General features: G+C 44.8%; 1 protein-coding gene across 3 annotated transcripts in view; it reads right to left on the bottom strand.

Annotated features, from left to right (window-relative positions):
* Nucleotides 1–15,811, bottom strand: part of LOC122173018 (trichohyalin-like) — a 39,407-nt gene extending 23,596 nt beyond the window's left edge. For 2 of the 3 annotated variants that reach the window (XM_065579402.1, XM_065579404.1), the window contains exon 1: nucleotides 15,707–15,811. Coding sequence is in view for 1 of the 3 variants with exons in the window: in XM_065579403.1 (XP_065435475.1) it covers nucleotides 15,707–15,785 (79 nt within the window). In the remaining 2 variants the exon portion in view is untranslated. The remainder of the gene's footprint in view (nucleotides 1–15,706) is intronic. The other variant, XM_065579403.1, reaches the window with a different exon arrangement.
* Nucleotides 15,812–18,411: the final 2,600 nt, after the last annotated feature.

The raw sequence follows: 18,411 nt of genomic DNA, 5'->3' as shown, positions 1-18,411 counted from the left end.
CTTTAAGCACATGGCAGGTAAAGGCAGTGCCTGTCCATTACAGTGACAAGGCAGAGTGGGAGTGCATATGTCATGGGTATATTGAGGAATCGTTCCAAGAGGGGATAGCTAAGGCTTTGTGGGCATTTACCTTAACTCTGTATTTCCTTATTTTTTTTTTTTTTCAGAAATCTCAATTTTGCTGACCTCAGTGTTCTGGAAGAGCCTGAGCTATCACCAGGCAACCTGAACGCTGCTGCCGTTTTTTGCCATCTAATTTCCTATCCTTTTGAACAGAAAGAGAAATGTTTGTAGAGGAGTCAGTGGTCATTTAGGCAGTTGTATTTCTGACCTAGGTTTGCAGCTGATATAGTGCTGGGGCTAGGTAATAATCAAATGGCCTAGCTTTCATATAGTGTTGTTCATCAATAGCTCTCAAAGAACTTTACATCATTATCCCCATTTTACAGCTGGTAAACTGAGGCACAGAGCAGTGAGATGACTAGTCCAAGGTCACCCAATAGTCCCAGTCCACTGGTCTCTCCACTAGGCCACACAGTTGCTATACGAGTCATCAGTTCTCCTTCCCCTTCCTGTGCATTTAATTAACATGCAATGGGGATAATGGTAGTACTGTGAAATGTGTCCAGTGTGTACTTGTTAAGAAGGCTAGTGAGAAAAATCTCATCCATGGTCTACGTCCCCAAAGCTTGACAGTTTTATCACGTGGTGGTTACAGTAACTTTAAACATGTGAGAAAAGATGGTTGTGTCTTTCTCCATCTCCACCTCTGCTCCACCATTCCCCGCAACAGATAGAATCATAGAAGATTAGGGTTGGAAGGGACCTCAGGAGGTCATCTACTCCAACTCCCTGCTTAAAGCAGGACCAACCTCAACTAAATCATCCCAGCCAGGATTTTGTCAAGCCAGGCCTTAAAAACCTCTAAGGATGGAGATTCCACCAGCTCCCTAGGTAACCCATTATAGTGCTTCACCACCCACCTAGTGAAATAGTTTTTCCTAATATCCAACCTAGACCTCCCGCACTGCAACTTGAGACCATTGCCCCTTGTTCTGTCATCTGCCACCACCGAGAACAGCCTAGCTGCATCCTCTTTGGAACCCCCCTTCAGGTATTGAAGGCTGATATCAAATCCCCCCTCACACTTCTCTTCTGCAGACTAAACAATCCCAGTTCCCTCAGCCTATCCTCATAAGGCATGTGCCCCAGCCCCCTAATAATTTTTGTTGCCCTCTGCTGGACTCTCCAATATGCTCACATCCCTTCTGTAGTGGGGGGAACCCAAACTGGATGCAATACTGCAGATGTGGCCTCATAAATGCTGAACAGAGGGGAATAATAACTTCCCCCAATCTGCTGGCAATACTCCTAATAATGCAGCCCAATATATTGTTAGCCTTCTTGGCAACAAGGGCACACTATTGACTCATATCCAGCTTCTCGTCCACTGTAATCTCCAGATCCTTTTCTGCAGAACTGCCACTCAGCCAGTTGGTCCCCAGTCTGTAGCAGTGCATGGGATTCTTCCATGTGTAGGACTCTGCACTTGTCCTTGTTGAACCTCATCAGATTTCTTTTGGCCCAATCCTCCAATTTATCTAGGTCCCTCTGTATACGATCCCTACCCTCCAGCGTATCTACCTCTCCGCGAACTTGCTGAGGGTGCAATCCATACCATCATCCAGATCATTAATGAAGATGATAAACAAAACTGGCTCCAGGACCGACCCCTGGGGCACTGCACTTGATACCGGCTGTCAACTAGACATTGAGCCATTGATCACTACCTGTTGAGCCTGATGATCTAGCCAGCTTTCTAGCCACCTTATAGTTCATTCATCCAATCCATACGTCTTAACTTTAATGGATATAAACTGTCCATCAGGAAGTTTAGACTTGAAATTAGACAAAGGTTTCTAACCATCAGAGGAGTGAAGTTCTGGAACAGACTTCCAAAGGGAGAGATGGGGGCAAAAGACATATCTGGCTTCAAGACTAAGCTTGATAAGTTTATGGAGGGGATCATATGATGGGCTAGCCTAATTTTGGCAATTAATTGATCTTTGACTATTAGCGGTAAATATACCCAATGGCGTGTAATGGGATGTTAGATGCGGGGGAGGGAGCGGGGAGATCTGAGTTACTACAGAGAATTTTTTCCTGGGTGTCTGGCTGATGAGTCTTGCCCACATGCTCAGGGTTTAGCTGATCGCCATATTTGGGATCAGGAAGGAATTTTCCTCCAGGGCAGATTGGCAGAGGCCCTGGGGGGTTTTCACCTTCCACTGCAGTGTGGGGCACGGGTCACTTGCTGGAGGATTCTCTGTGCCTTGAAGTCTTTAAACCACAATTTGAGGACTTCAATGGCTCAGACATAGGTTAGGGGTTTGATACAGGGGTGGGTGGGTAAGATTCTGTGGACTGCGTTGTGCAGGAGGTCAAACTAGATGATCATAATGGCCCCTTCTGACTTTAAAGTCTATGATTCTATTATTCTAACTTGCTGGCAAGAATACTCTGGGAGACCGTATCAAAAGCTTTGTGAAAGTCAAGGTATATCATGTCCACTGCTTTCCCCATATCCACAGAGCCAGTTATCTCATCATAGAAGGCAATCAGGCTGGTCAGGCATCACTTTCCTGGTGAATCCATGCTGACTGTTCCTGATCATCTTCCTCTCCTCCAAGTGCTTCAAAACAGATTCCTTGAGGACCTGCTCCATGATTTTTCCAGGGACTGAGATGAGGCTGACCGGTCTGTAGTTCCCCAGATTCTCCTTCTTCCCTTTTTTAAAGATGGGCACTATATTTGCCTTTTTCCAATCATCTGGGACCTGCCCCGAGAGCCACGAGTTTTCAAAGATAATGGCCAATGGCTCTGCAATCACATTAGCCAAGTCCCTCAGCACCCTTGGATGCATTGCATCTGTTTCCATCGACTTGTGCGTGCCCAGCTTTTCTAAATAGTTCTTAACTTGTTCTTTCACCACTGAGGGTTGCTCACCTCCTCCCCATACTGTGCTGCCCAGTGCAGCAGTCTGGGAGCTGACCTTGTCTGTGAAGACCGAGGCAAAAAAAGCATTGAGTAGTTCAGCTTTTTCTACATCATCTATCACTAGGTTGCCTCCTCTATTCAGTAAGGGTCCCACATTTTCCCTGGCTTTCTTCTTGTTGCTAACATACCTGTACAAACCCTTCTTGTTGTCATTCACATCCCTTGCTAACTGCAACTCCAATTGTGTTTTGGCCTTCCTGATTACATCCAGGCATGCTCAAGCAATATTTTTATACTCCTCCCTAGTCATCTTTCCAAGTTTCCACTTCTTGTGAGCTTTCTTTTTGTGTTTATGCTCACCAAAGCTTTCTCTGTTAAGCCAAGCTGGTCATTTGTCATATTTGCTATTCTTTCTGCACATCGGGATGGTTTGTCCCCATGCCCTTTATAAGATTTCTTTAAAATACAGCCAGCTCTCCTGGACTCCTTTCTCCCTCATATTAGCCTCCCAGGGGATCCTGCCCATCAGTTCCCTGAGGAAGTCAGGTAATCCCCCTGCCAACATTTCCAGTTCCTCCTCACATCCCAGCAAGCTATTAACTGGCACTGTAGAAGCCATTCACATGTAAGAAGTTTCTTCTTGCTGTATCCTGCCCCATGCTAGTGTGTACATGTTGTGACACTGTACCCCATATTCTTCACAATGATATCAGAATATGATTATGACATAATTATAACATATTGAATGCAAGATAAGTCATGTGAGGTGTCATGGGAATGTTATTTACTGAATATGAATATCCTATTTGTATGCATCTATCATTTTTTTATCTGAAATTAGGAATATTGACAATGTATCTGTATTATAAATGTGTTTACACCTGGGAAACACCCACTAGGCAAAAGACTCTTAGTATAGATGGATGACTGGGAAGGGCCCATTCAGGTTAGTGAGCCATTAAGAGAAAAAAATAGGCTTTAGAAGAATTTCATCTCCCACCTGGGGGCCTTCCTAAGGATATTGTAGAGCGCCTCCAACTCATGGCTGCTGTGACACTACAGGGACATGTGACCAGGTCACCTGGTGCTGGTCTCCATCTTGGGATATCAATGTTTTTCCACTGACTGGCATGAGAACCAAGCTTTGAAACAAAGGATTCTTGCCATATGTAAAAGCTATTTAAGGCAGGGGAGTGATATCATTGTGGTTCTTCAATGACACCCCACCTAGAGAGACTCCTGCAAACATCTAAGGTCTGGTCTATACTACCCGCCTGAATCGGTGGGTAGAAATCGACCTCTCGGGGATCGATTTATCGCGTCCCCTCGGGACGCGACAATCGATCCCCGAATCGGCGCTCTAACTCCACCAGTGGAGGTGGTAGTAAGCGCCGCCGACAAAAAGCGGCAGAAGTCGATTTTGCCGCCGTCCTCACAACGGGGTAAGTCGGCTGCAATACGTCGAATTTAGCTACGCTATTCACGTAGCTGAATTTGCGTATCTTAAATCGACTCCCCGCTGTAGTGTAGATGTACCCTAAGGAAAAACGATTCAACTGGGGGAAGTGCTGAACCCATGTTAAAGGGATTTTTAGCCTGTGAATGGAACACGTGGGGATTCCAAGCTGTAAGCAAGTGCAGCTTGCCCCTTAGGAATCTGCAGCCTACTTGTATCCTCACTTAGAGTGAGAATCTGATATTCATATCCACTCTATGTAATATATTAAGTTTAGTTTGCGTGTTTTGTTTATTTTCTAGGTAATCTGCTTTGATCTTTTTGCTATCCCTTATAATCACTTTGTAGTTAATAAACTTGTTTTTGCTTTGTCTAAAACCAGTGTGTGGGAGTCATAACTCAGAATCATAGAATCATAGAATCATAGAATCTCAGGGTTGGAAGGGACCTCAGGAGGTCATCTAGTCCAGCCCCCTGCTCAAAACAGGACCAATCCCTAACTAAATCATCCCAGCCAGGGCTTCGTCAAGCCTGACCTTAAAAACCTCCAAGGAAGGAGATTTCACCACCTCCCTAGGTAACCAATTCCAGTGCTTCACCAAGCTCCTAGTGAAATAGTGTTTCCTAATATCCAACCTAGACCTCCCACACTGCAACTTGAGACCATTACTCCTTGTTCTGTCATCTGCTACGACTGAGAACAGTCTAGATCCATCATCTTTGGAACCCCCTTTCAGGTAGTTGAAAGCAGCTATCAAATCCCCCCTCATTCTTCTCTTCTGTAGACTAAACAATCCCAGTTCCCTCAGCCTCTCCTCATAAGTCATGTGCTCCAGACCCCTAATCATTTTTTGTTGCCCTCCGCTGGACTCTTTCCAATTTTTCCACATCCTTCTTGTAGTGTGGGGTCCAAAATTGGAGACAGTACTCCAGATGAGGCCTCACCAATGTCGAATAGAGGGGAACGATAATGTCCCTCGATCTGCTGGCAATGCCACTACTTATACAGCCCAAAATGCCGTTAGCCTTCTTGGCAACAAGAGCACACTGTTGACTCATATCCAGCTTCTCGTCCACTGTAACCCCTAGGTCCTTTTCTGCAGAACTGCTGCCTAGCCACTCAGTCCCTAGTCTGTAACAGTGCATGGGATTCTTCCGTCCTAAGTGCAGGACTCTGCACTTGTCCTTGTTGAACCTCATCAGGTTTCTTTTGGCCCAATCCTTTAATTTGTCTAGGTCCCTCTGTATCTGATCCCTACCCTCCAGCATATCTACCACTCCTCCCAGTTTAGTGTCATCTTCAAACTTGCTGAGAGTGCAGTCCATGCCATCCTCCAGATCATTGATGAAGTTATTGAACAAAACCGGCCCCAGGACCGACCCTTGGGGCACTCTGCTTGAAACCGGCTGCCAACCAGACATGGAGCCATTGATCACTACCCGTTGAGCCCAATGATCTTGCCAGCTTTCTATCCACCTTATAGTCCATTCATCCAGCCCATACTTCTTTAACTTGGCGGCAAGAATACTGTGGGAGACTGTATCAAAAGCTTTGCCGAAGTCAAGGAATAACATGTCCACTGCTTTCCCCTCATCCACAGACCCAGTTATCTCCTCATAGAAGGCAATTAGGTTAGTCAGGCACGATTTGCCCTTGGTGAATCCATGCTGACTGTTCCTGATCACTTTCCTCTCCTCTAAGTGCTTCAGAATTGATTCCTTGAGGACCTGCTCCATGATTTTCCCAGGGACTGAGGTGAGGCGGACTGGCCTGTAGTTCCCCGGATCCTCCTTCTTCCCTTTTTTAAAGATGGGCACTACATTAGCCTTTTTCCAGTCATCCGGGACCTCCCCCGATCGCCATGACTTTTCAAAGATAATGGCCAATAGCTCAGCAATCACATCAGCCAACTCCTTTAACACCCTCAGATGCAGTGCATCTGGCCCCATGGATTTGTGCTCATCCAGCTTTTCTAAATAGTCCCAAACCACTTCTTTCTCCACAGAGGGCTGGTCACCTCCTCTCCATACTGTGCTGCCCAGTGGAGCAGTCTGGGAGCTGACCTTGTTCGTGAAGACAGAGGCAAAAAAAACATTGAGTACATTAGCTTTTTCCACATCCTCTGTCACTAGGTTGCCTCCCTCATTCAGTAAGGGGCCCACACTTTCCTTGACTTTCTTCTTGTTGCTAACATACTTGAAGAAACCCTTCTTGTTACTCTTAACATCTCTTGCTAGCTGCAACTCGAAGTGCGATTTGGCCTTCCTGATTTCACTCCTGCATGCCTGAGCAATATTTTTATACTCCTCCCTGGTCATTTGTCCAATCTTCCACTTCTTGTAAGCTTCTTTTTTGTGTTTAAGATCAGCAAGGATTTCACTGTTAAGCCAAGCTGTTCACCTGCCATATTTACTATTCTTTCTACACATCGGGACGGTTTATTCCTGCAACTGCAATAAGGATTCTTTAAAATACAGCCAGCTCTCCTGGACTCCTTTGCACCTCATGTTATTCTCCCAGGGGATCCTGCCCATCTGTTCCCTGGGGGAGTCAAAGTGTGCTTTTCTGAAGTCCAGGTTCCGTATTCTGCTGCTCTCCTTTCTTCCTTGTGTCAGGATCCTGAACTCGACCATCTCATGGTCACTGCCTCCCAGGTTCCCATCCACTTTTGCTTCCCCTACTAATTCTTCCCGGTTTGTGAGCAGCAGGTCAAGAAAAGCTCTACCCCTAGTTGGTTCCTCCAGCACTTGCACCAGCACTTGTCCCCTACACTTTCCAAAAACTTCCTGGATTGTCTGTGCACCGCTGTATTGCTCTCCCAGCAGATATCAGGGTGATTAAAGTCTCCCATGAGAACCTGCAATCTAGTAACTTCTGTTAGTTGCCAGAAGAAAGCCTTGTCCACTTCATCCCCCTGGTCTGGTGGTTTATAGCAGACTCCCACCATGACATCACCCTTGTTGCTCACACTTCTAAACTTAATCCAGAGACTCTCCAGTTTTTCTGCAATTTCATGCTTGAGATCTGAGCAGTCATACTCCTCTCTTACATACAATGCAACTCCCCCACCTTTTCCGCCCTGCCTGTCCTTCCTGAACAGTTTATATCCATCCATGACAGTACTCCAGTCATGTGAGTTATCCCACCAATTCTCTGTTATTCCAATGACATCATAGTTCCTTGACTGTGCCAGGACTTCCAGTTCTCCCTGCTTGTTTCCCAGGCTTCTTGCATTTGTGTATAGGCACTTAAGATAACTCGTCGATTGTCCCTTTTTCTCAGTATGAGACAGGAATCCTCCATTCTTGCGCTCTCCTGCTCGTGCTTCCTCCCAGGATCCCATTTCCCCAGTTACCTCAGGTCTTTGGTCTCCTTCCCCGGTGAACCTAGTTTAAAGCCTTCCTCACTACTTTAGCCAGCCTGCTTGTGAAGATGCTCTTCCCTCTCTTCGTTAGGTGGATCCCGTCTCTGCCTAGCACTCCTCGTTCTTGGAACACCATCCCATGGTCGAAGAATCCAAAGCCTTCTCTCCGACACCACCTGCGTAGCCATTCATTGACTTCCACGATTCGATGGTCTCTACCCAGGCCTTTTCCTTGCACAGGGAGGATGGACAAAAACACCACTATTGCCTCAAATTCCTTTATCCTTCTTCTCAGAGCCACGTAGTCTGCAGTGATCCGCTCAAGGTCCGAAGAAGTGGGCTGTAGTCCACGAAAGCTTATGCTCTAATAAATTTGTTAGTCTCTAAGGTGCCACAAGTACTCCTGTTCTATTTCCCATTTTGTATGTGTGCATCTGATTGTTTCTTCCTAAGTGGAGTACTTTGCATTTGTCCTTATTGAATTTCATCCTATTTACTTCAGACCATGTCTGCAGTTTGTCCAGATCATTTTGAATTTTAATCCTATCCTCCAAAGCACTTGCAACCCCTCCCAGCTTGGTATCATCTGCAAACTTTACAAGTCTGGTCTCTATGCCATTATCTAAATCATCGATGAAGATATTGAACAGAACCAGACTCAGAACTGTTCCCTCTCAGACTGCACTTGATATGCCCTTCCAACTTGACTGTGAACCACTGATTACTCTCTGGGAATGGATTTCCAACCAGTTATACACCACCTTATAGTAACTCCATCTAGGCTGTATTTCCCTAATTTGTTTATGAGAAGGTCAGGCAAGATAGTATCAAAAGCCTTGCTAACATCAAGATATACCACATCTATCACTTACCCCTCATCCACAAGGCTTGGTACCCTGTGTATATCCACCGTATTAACAAAGCCCTGTACAGAAGTAACACCACCACCCTCCTCCTACTGTATATGCCCCTGTTGAAACATTCAAGGACTACATTTAGCCCTCTTAGCACTGGGAGCTCATGTTCAGTTGGTTTTCCCCATGACTGCAAAGTCCTTTTCAGAGTCACTGCTTTACAGGAAACAGCCCCCACCCTATAAGTGTGATTTACATTCTCTGGTCCTAACTGTAGAACTTGCATTTCCCTGTATTAAAATGTATAATTTTCAAATGAGCCTTTCTCACCAAGGGGTCCAAGGCTTTTATGTAGGGACCTGATCTGTCTCTACCCTTATTTACCATTCCACCAAATTTTTGTGTCACTGGAAATTTTCACCCAGATGGGCAGAGCTAAAACTAAGCATTTTAGTGCCTGCAGCAAGCAAGCATATTTGTGCTCTCAGCCATTTTTTCAATAATTTTTCCACCCCATTTTTCCACTCTTGCAGCTTTGCACCCTAGGTGGCTGACCTGTTTGCCCCACCCCATGTATGGCCCTAAGGCAGGACTGTGCATAAACCCCTGAACCTGTACTACAAATTAACTGATTGTGAAGGGGTCAATCTGCTGATCTTTACTGGAATGAACCAGAACCATTCAGCTGTGTGTCCTAGGCCTAGATTCACAAAGGGGACTTAGGCATTACAGTTCCTAACTCCTAAGAGTACTGCTGCTGTGACCAAAAGCATCCCTGTATTCACCGCCTACACACTATTTTAATAATTTTTACAAAATAGACCTTGTGAGGTATCATTTGAAAACTAGTAACTCACTGGGCAATAATATCATGGGGAAATTGGGGTAGCAACAATATATGTAAAGTTATGAATTCCCCCTGTATGATGTTATTAGCACATGTTCAAAACCAGACAGCCCTGCCTAAGCAGAAGTTATTAAACAGGCCTGTCCTCAACGGAGGAACATTTGTTTATCTCAGTTTACACATAAGTAGTATACAGGATCATCAAGGCAGCAGAGGGAGGAGATGACAGGAAACAGAACAATTTACATTTCAGCAAACACAAGTGGGGAAAGAAAGAACATGGAGCCTCCTTCACCAAAATACTTCATATCGCCCTCCTCACTGCTTGAATAAACTTTACTTTGAGGGGTAACCTTCAAAAGAATTGATTTCAAAGGTTCACTGGATGATGTAAGGAAGGGCAGAGAAACCCAAGTTATCTCTAGCACCTGTAAACAGGGTCTGAAGGAGCTTCCCCCTGACAGCTAGTGATGAGCTGGGGAGGGGAAAAGGCTTCAGGACCAGACTGTATTTACATGAACACATCCACTCTGCCTAGGTATCCAGCAGACAGAGCTGTGTTGCTCAAGTGATTGATTTTGTCTAATATGGGTTACAAATCACTTAATACTGAATGTAGGGATAATGAAAAGTTGTTATCCTTATAGTATGACTAAAGGGTAGCAAAACTGTACTTAGCCTGGTCTGATTGTGGGGGTCACCCTCAACTAAACTGAACTAGCTAAGCAGGCTGCCAGACCCTTGTGAAAGTAGGAGGGGATGGAGAAAGGTGTTCCTACCTGGAGATGGGGCTCTGCTCAGCTCAAGCTTTGTGGGTATGGCTTAATGTGCCTCTTCTTACCTTCCAAAACCAGGGATAATTAAGGCTCTAGTAGAAGTTGTTTTGTTTTGTTAAGTGATCACTACAACTGAAATCATTTGCTGTAGGACAGTGTTTCTGCCCAGCCTACTGCAGCAGTGAGGATCCCCCACTAAGACCTGGAAATCCCTGAAAGCTGGGTAGAACCTCAAGAGACTGATCCACAGAGATCACAGCAGAATGTGACAGTGTGCATCAGCAGGCAGGCAGCCAGCAGAGCAGCGAGCAGCTGGGGAGGGCAGTCATCAGAGCGGAGTGGCCAGCAGGGTGGCTGGTGAAGGAGCAGGTGGCAAGCAGGATGGCTGGTGGAGCCATGCAGCACCAGAACAAGTGACCAGATGGCAGAGCAAGCAAGGTGCCTTTCCTCTGCCCCACCTCACCAGGGTGGGAGATGAACTCACGCAGATGCACCTCTGAACCCTAGGTCTTCACTGGACAACAACTGTGAGTGGGGTGCAGTGGAGGGAGAAGAGAGGAGCACATTAAAGGAACTTTTGGTTGCTGGACTCAAGAACTTGAGGCAGAGAACACTGCCCAATGTACTCTGGCTGGGTGTTTGGTTCATAGTTTTATGTTTATGAAACTTGCTTGAGGCATTTTCCCATATTACTCCTTTTATTAAAAGTTTATTTTCTACACTCTGTGCTTGCGAAAGGGTAAGTATTGCCTCTGAGATGAACTCAGGGAGTGGTGTGTAATCTTCCCAGGCTACTGGATGGGGGCTCGAGCTAGTTCTGTGCTGTATTGTTGAAAAGGAACTGCTAGATATTGAACCCGGCCCTTGTTGCTGCTGACTCCACCTGGCAGAAGGGTTACACACCTAAGACGATAAAGACACCAGCACCTTTGGATCTCTAGAAGAGACCCTGACCAAAGAGAGGGTCAGTCACTATCTTGCTGGCACACTGCGGGTGAGAAAGGCCATCCTGAAAAAAGCCTTGAACCAAAATTTTCTAGATTAAGTTTTAGATCTTTAGATGCATGTTTTCATTTTTAGTTGCTGGGCACCATTTCTAACTTTGTCTCTTATATCTGAACTCACTTAAAACCCTATCTTCTTTTGTTAATAAATTTCTTTTACTAGGATCTAAACCAACAGAGCTGTGTTTGAATTCAAGGGGATGTCAATTCCAGTTAATGCGGTAAACTGGTGTGTTCTGTCTCCTTAAAAGAGCAAATGAACCATATTATTTCTCTGAACTGCCCAGAAGAGGACTGGAAATTGCAGAACACACAGTCTGGGGGGAAATTTGGGACTGGGAGTGTGTTGAGGTCACCCTGCTGAGTGTAACAAAGGCTGGTGGAAGCTAGAGTGGGGCTGTAGACAGGCTGCTGGGATCAGAACTGCTGCTCCAGGCCTGTCCAGCACACAGACACTCAGGGTCTGACCTGCATGCTGGTAGGCTGCTTGCAAGCAACCCAGGTTGGGAGCTACAACAGCAAAGCACTGTGGGGTGTCCAAGGTTGCAGGGAAGGCAGTGAAACAATCCCTCACTGTTCTGTATTGCACTCCAGAAAGTGGCAGCAACCCATGGAGTTGTGCATAAAAACCGTAAATCTTTGCTGTAAATAGACTTAGCAGAACTTTTTAAATATAATTTCAACAGATAATAGTGACCTTTATTTTTAGGCCTTCTAAAGATTTTTAGCAATTAAAATTTTTATATTTGAGTGAAATTATGGGGGGTTCAAACAATTATTTAATGACAGTAGATGCTGAGATTCAAAAAGCTGAAGCTTTATAAACCACTAACACACAAATTGTCAACATCACATGTCAAAATATACAAAGTAAATATCCATCAATCAAGAAATCAGACCTGTTTTTACTATTCGTTCGCTAGTCTGCATCTCTGGAATTTAATTCTAATAAGTTCTCAAACAGCATTTTTCTTACTCTGCCTATCTGTAAATTTCAATGTTTATCAATGGAAGTATATTTATGTTGGTCTGTGTGCGTACAGTTAAATCAATGGTTAATGACATTCACCAATAGAAATCCAACCCTTCCAAATCTATCTATAAATTCACTGAGTCTGATGGGGCCAGCTGGCCTGTATTGGATGTAATCAGAGGAGTTCAGCTGTGTCACAGGGCTAGACTCACAACGGGCCACAATGTGACAGAGTGCTAGGAGATAGATCACCTATTGAGTTCTGGGAGTGGGCACTCTGATCACTCTGGCACTGATGAGTTCCCCAGAGGACTGATTGGGGGAATGGAATCTAATTATCTAATCAGGCTGGGAAGCTGTGTGAGCTAAAGAACCAATTACACCATCAGCTGATGACTGATAAAAAGGACACAGGTAGTATATGTGGGGGATGATCAGGGTTAGCTTAGCCCAGACTCTCAGAAAAGGGAGAGTGCCTCTTCTCTCCGGCCCAGGGGAAGGGCTGAAGGCACAAGGGATGCTGCTAACAGCACTGCTGCATGAGAGGGTAGGTGGAGGGAGCATAAATTATCCCCAAAATGTGGCTGCCTAACTGGCAGAGTCTGAGCAGATAACTGTGGTACCAGTGAGCAGAAGCAGAGGATGCCCCATTACAGGGTCTTAGGCATTGCACACACTTAACTCCTAGGTGACCTGCCAGCGAGTGGAATCTTCACCCCTGAGTTAGGTGTCCAGGCTCCCTATCCAAATCATGGGGAAAAACAGGTGCCTAAGCAGGGAATTCACAGAAGCCAGCAGGGGCTGCCTAAACTAGCCAAAAGAAAATGCAGAACACGGGGCAGGGGGGACTTAGAGCCAGATCCACATAGGTGGTTAGGCACCTAACTCCCATTGACCTTGGCCTCACACACTGAGCTGATGGGCAGGAGGAAGGAAGAATCCCATGCACCTCTACAGGCTGGGGACCGACTGGCTAAGCAGCAGTTCTGCAGAAAAGGACCTGGGGATTACAGTGGATGAGAAGCTGGATATGAGTCAGCAGCATGCTCTTGTTGCCAAGAAGGCCAATGGCATATTTGGCTGTATTGGTAGAAGCATTGCCAGCAGATCGAGGGAAGTGATTATTCCCCTCTATTCGGCACTGGTGAGCCACACCTGGAGTACTGCATCCAGTTTTGGTCCCCCCACTACAGAAGGAATGTGGACAAATTGGAAAGAGACCAGCGGAGGGCAATGAAAATGATTAGGAGGCTGGAGCACATGATTTACGAGGAGAGTCTGAGGGAACTGGGATTGTTTAGTCTGCAGAAGAGAAGAGTGAATGGGGATTTGATAGTAGCCTTCAACTACCTGAAGGGGAGTTCCAGAGAGGATGGAGCTCGGCTGTTCTCAGTGGTGGCAGATGACAGAATAAGAAGCAATGGTCTCAAATTGCAGTGGGGGAGGTCTAGGTTGGATATTAGGAAACACTATTTCACTAGGAGGGTTATGAAGCACTGGAATGGGTTACCTAGGGAGGTGATGGAATCTCCATCCTTAGAGGTTTTTAAGGCCTGGGTTGACAAATCCCTAGCTGGGATGATTTAGTTGGTTTTGGTCCTGCTTTGAGCAGGGGGTTGGACTAGATACCTCCGAGGTCTCTTCCAACCCTCATCTTCTATGATTCTATAATTCTATGGCACCTCCCTCTGCTCAGGATTCTGAGCCATTAACCCTCCCCTGGAGTGCCTTGGCCCGGTCAACCCTTTCTCTGGAGAAACCAGAGCAAGACAGAGACCCCCCAACCTCATCTAGACACTCATTGGGCATATGGGAGACCTGGGCTCCAAACCCTGCTCTGCCTGCTGGGGAGCTGGGACTCCAACTCAGGTCTCCTGCATCCCAGTGGGTTGCCTTGGCCAGGGGACATCCTAGGATGCAATGCTCTCAAGCTGTCCTGTGAACGCTGTTCCACTTTGTATCACATAATTAAACATTCATTTGGGCTGAGAGAGCAAATAACAGAGAGAGTTGAAATCTATAGCCTGGTGGCTGAGGCACTCACATGGGATGTGGCAGAGTCAGGTGCATGTCACTGTTCCTATAAACATGTAATTATTTATGTGACACTGACAACCCAAGTACCAGGTCAAGTTAGGCCCGCAGGCCAATTCAATTGCATATTAATAGAAATCAAAATAATTGTATAAGAGTGTTTGGTGTTTAAACTTCATGAAAGCCAATGGGTCATTACTTACATTGTTTTCACTTATCTTTGTCCTGTTATAAAGCAATGACAAACATTTATATTTGTGTATGTAAATGTAACTAAATTACCCATCAAAGAAATCTTGTGAAATACTAACGAAGGACTTAAGGACTTTAATGGAAAAGAGCTCGTTTCAAAGCAGGTGGCCAGTATGTTGATGATTGGAGATCACAGACTCAAATTGCATTCCTCATTCATAGGCAACAAAGGAAGGCCCACATGGGTAGAGGTGCTGTCAGCTAGCTTTAGAATCACAGAATCATAGAATATTAGGGTTGGAAGAGACCTCAGTAGGTCTTCTAGACCAATCCCCTGCTCAACAGTGTGAACAGACTACAAATATGGATTCAAAGAAAGATCCTTCATCTCTGGACTATTTGAACTGTGACAGGGAGGAGTACCAGCTGCAAAGCGGAGATCCCCAGAGACATCTGGGTTCCCTGACTTTTGGGAAAATGGCAGTTCATTATATCACTGTTACTACTTGGAATTACAAACTGTGACTCACATGTGAATATATTTGACCTACTTTAAGCTCTCAATAACTCTCATATCCTTTTCTTAGCTAATAAATCTTTAGTTAATTTACTATGGAATTGGCTGCCAGCATTGTCTGTGGTGCAAGGTCTGGAGTACCAATTGATCTGGGGTAAGTGACTGGTTTTTGGGACTGGGCGAAACAAGATTTGGTGTGATTTTTGGTTTATGTGGCCATTATCACTAAATGCAGTTGTCTAGGTGGCACGATAGACTGGAGAGTCTAAGGGGACTGTCTATGACTCCATGGTAAGACTGGTATAGTGATCCAGGAGTGCACATTTGTTACTGGCTTGGTGCAATCTAATTCTAGAACACATCATCATTGTGGGGTCTCTGCCCTGTTTTCTGACAGTCTGACCTGAGATTGGCACTCACAGTGGTGAGCCACTCCAGACAGACAACGTGACAATTTATACAAAGTGGAAGTTTCAGCAGGAGTGACTGAGAATACCCCATAGTCCCCAAAACCCATACCCTGTAATGGGAGAGTTCCAAGTGGTCGTGGTGTTCACCATAGGGACAGCTATGAAGCCCTGGGTGGCCATGGATTCTCATCCTTAACTCTATCATATGAATACATGTTTTTTTCTTGAAATTATTGAAATACGGAAAGGAATCCGCTTAAAATCCTTTCACAGAAACTTACCTGCCAGGCGCTTTTGTAAATCTGTCAGCATTTTGTGAGCCGTGACAATGGTGGCAGCTTCTGCCTTCTTACTGTCCATGAACTGCTCCAGTACCTGCTCTGCCTGGGAACAAGAGACCACAAAGGATTCTTAACGCTCAGGGCTGAATTACTCATGAGGCATCAAAAATATGCTAATCTCTGAGAGGAATGCAACCAGTAGGAGAAGAATTGACTGACAAGGATTCAGCAACTGCATCAGAGCAAATCTTTCCCCTGAGACATGAGCCGGAGATGGTAATTTGTAAAGGAAGGTTGATGACTGGACAGCAGGAAGCACATCCACTGCCCTGCAATTGCTCTAGCTGGCAGCTCAAACTCCCATTGGCCCTTGAAAATGTCATTTATTCTGACACCCAGCAACCAACCCAGCCACCCCAAAGCCACTCCCTGAGCACAGCCAGCATCTCCAAAGGCCTTGGGTCTTGTTGGCTTTCAGGGCCCATCTACACTGGAGCTGAAGGTGTAATTTCCAGATCAAGTAGTTATTTGCATGCTACTTTAGATTGAGCTAGTGTGTGAACAAATCTACCCAAGCTGGAAATTACACCTCCAGCTTCAGTGTAGAAATGCCCATAGATAGGTCACCTGTGACAGATTCTCTCTGCAGTACATGTATTTGATCTAGATGTTCAGTCTGCATCAAAACATCTGTCAGGAATGGGTCAGCCAGTGATCCATCTTATTGTTCAGTCCCAGCATCTGGCAGTCAGAGGCTTAGGGACACCCAAAGCATGGGGTTTCACCAATGACCACTATGGCTAATAGTCATTGATGGACCTATCCTCCATAAACTCATCTAAATCTTCTTTGAATCCAGTTATACTTTTGGGATTCAAAACATCCCCTGACAACAAGTTCCACAGGTTTACTGTGTGTTGTGTGAAGAAATACTGCCTTATGTTTGATTTAAACCTGCTGCCTACTAATTTCATTCGGTTAACTGTGGTTCTTGTGCTATGTGAAGGGGAAATAACACCTCCTTATTCACTTTCTCCAAATCAGTCACAATTGATAGACCTCTATCATATCCACCCTTAGTTGTGTCTTTTCCAAGATTAACAGTTCCAGGCTTTTTAGTCTCCCCTCATATGGAAGTTGTTCCAACCCCCAGTCATTTTTGTTGCCCTTCTCTGTATCTTTTCGAATTCTAATATATCTTTTCTGAGATGGGGAAACCAGAACTGCACATATCCCTTTCCTAGTGGTTCCTAATATTCTGTTGGCTTTTTTGACTGCTGCTGCACATCTAGCAGATATTTTCAGAGAACTTTCCACAATGACTCCAAGATCACTTTCTTGAGTGGCAACAGCTAATTTAGACACCATTGTTTTGTATGTATAATTGGGATTATGTTTTATAATGTGCATCATTTGCATTAATCAATACTGAAGTTCATCTGCCATTTTGTTGCCATCACCCAGTTTTATAAGATACCGTTGTAATACTTTGCTGTCTGCTTTAGACTTAATAATCTTGAGTAATTTTGTATCATCTGCAAACTTTGTCATCTCACTGTTTACTCCTTTTTCCAGATCATTTATGAATATGTTGAACAGTACATGTCCTAGTACAGATCCCTGGCAGACACCACTATTTACTTCTCCATTCTGAAAACTGACCATTTATTCCTACCCTTTGTTTACTATCTTTTAACCAGTTACTGAGCTATTTTTAACCAGTTACTGAGCTGAACCTTCCCTCTTATCCAATGACTGCTTACTTTGCTTAAGAGCCTTTGGTAAGGGACCTTGTCAAAGTCTTTCTGAAAGTCCAAGTATACTATATCCACTGGATCACCCTTGTTCCCATGTTTGTTGAATCCCTCAAAGAATTCTCATGGAATCATAGAATCATAGGACTGGAAGGGACCTTGTTAGGTTATCTAGTCCAGTCCCCTGCACTTATGGCAGGACTAAATATTATCTAGACCATCCCTGACAGGTGTTTATCTAACCTGCTCTTAAAAATCACCAGTGATGGAGATTGCACTGTTCCCTAGGCAATTTATTCCAGTGCTTAACCACCCTGACAGTTAGGAAGTTTTTCCTAATGTCCAACCTAAACCACCCTTCTTGCAATTTAAGCCCATTGTTCTTGTCATATCCTCAGAGGTTAAGAAGAACAATTATTCTCCCTCCTCTTTGTAACAACATTTTATGTACTTGAAAACTGTTCATGTCCCATCTCAGTCTTTTATTTTCCAGACTAAACAAACCCAATTTTTTCAGTCTTCCCCCATAGATCATGTTTGCTAGACCTTTAATCATTTTTGTTGTTCTTCTCTGGACTCTCTCCTATTTGTTCACATATTTCCCGAAATGTGGCGCCCAGAACTGGACACAATACTCCAGTTGAGGCCCAATCAGTGCAGAGTAGAGCGGAAGAATTATTTCTCATGTCTTGCTTACAACACTTTTTATGTTTCCTTTTTTTGCTACAGTGTTACACTGTTGACACATATTTAGCTTGTGTCCACTATGACCACTAGATCCCTTTCCATAATACTCCTTCCGACAGTCATTTCCCATTTTGAATGTGTGCAACTGATTGTTCCTTCCTAAACGGAGTACTTTGCATTTGTCCTTATTGAATTTCATCCTATTTACTTCAGTTTGTCCAGATCATTTTGAATTTTAGTGCTATCCTCCAAAGCACTTGCACT

Source organism: Chrysemys picta, unplaced genomic scaffold, assembly GCF_011386835.1.
Source record: "Chrysemys picta bellii isolate R12L10 unplaced genomic scaffold, ASM1138683v2 scaf273, whole genome shotgun sequence".
In the NCBI taxonomy this organism is placed as follows: Eukaryota; Metazoa; Chordata; order Testudines; family Emydidae; genus Chrysemys; species Chrysemys picta.
This window is presented reverse-complemented; position numbering and strand designations above follow the sequence as displayed.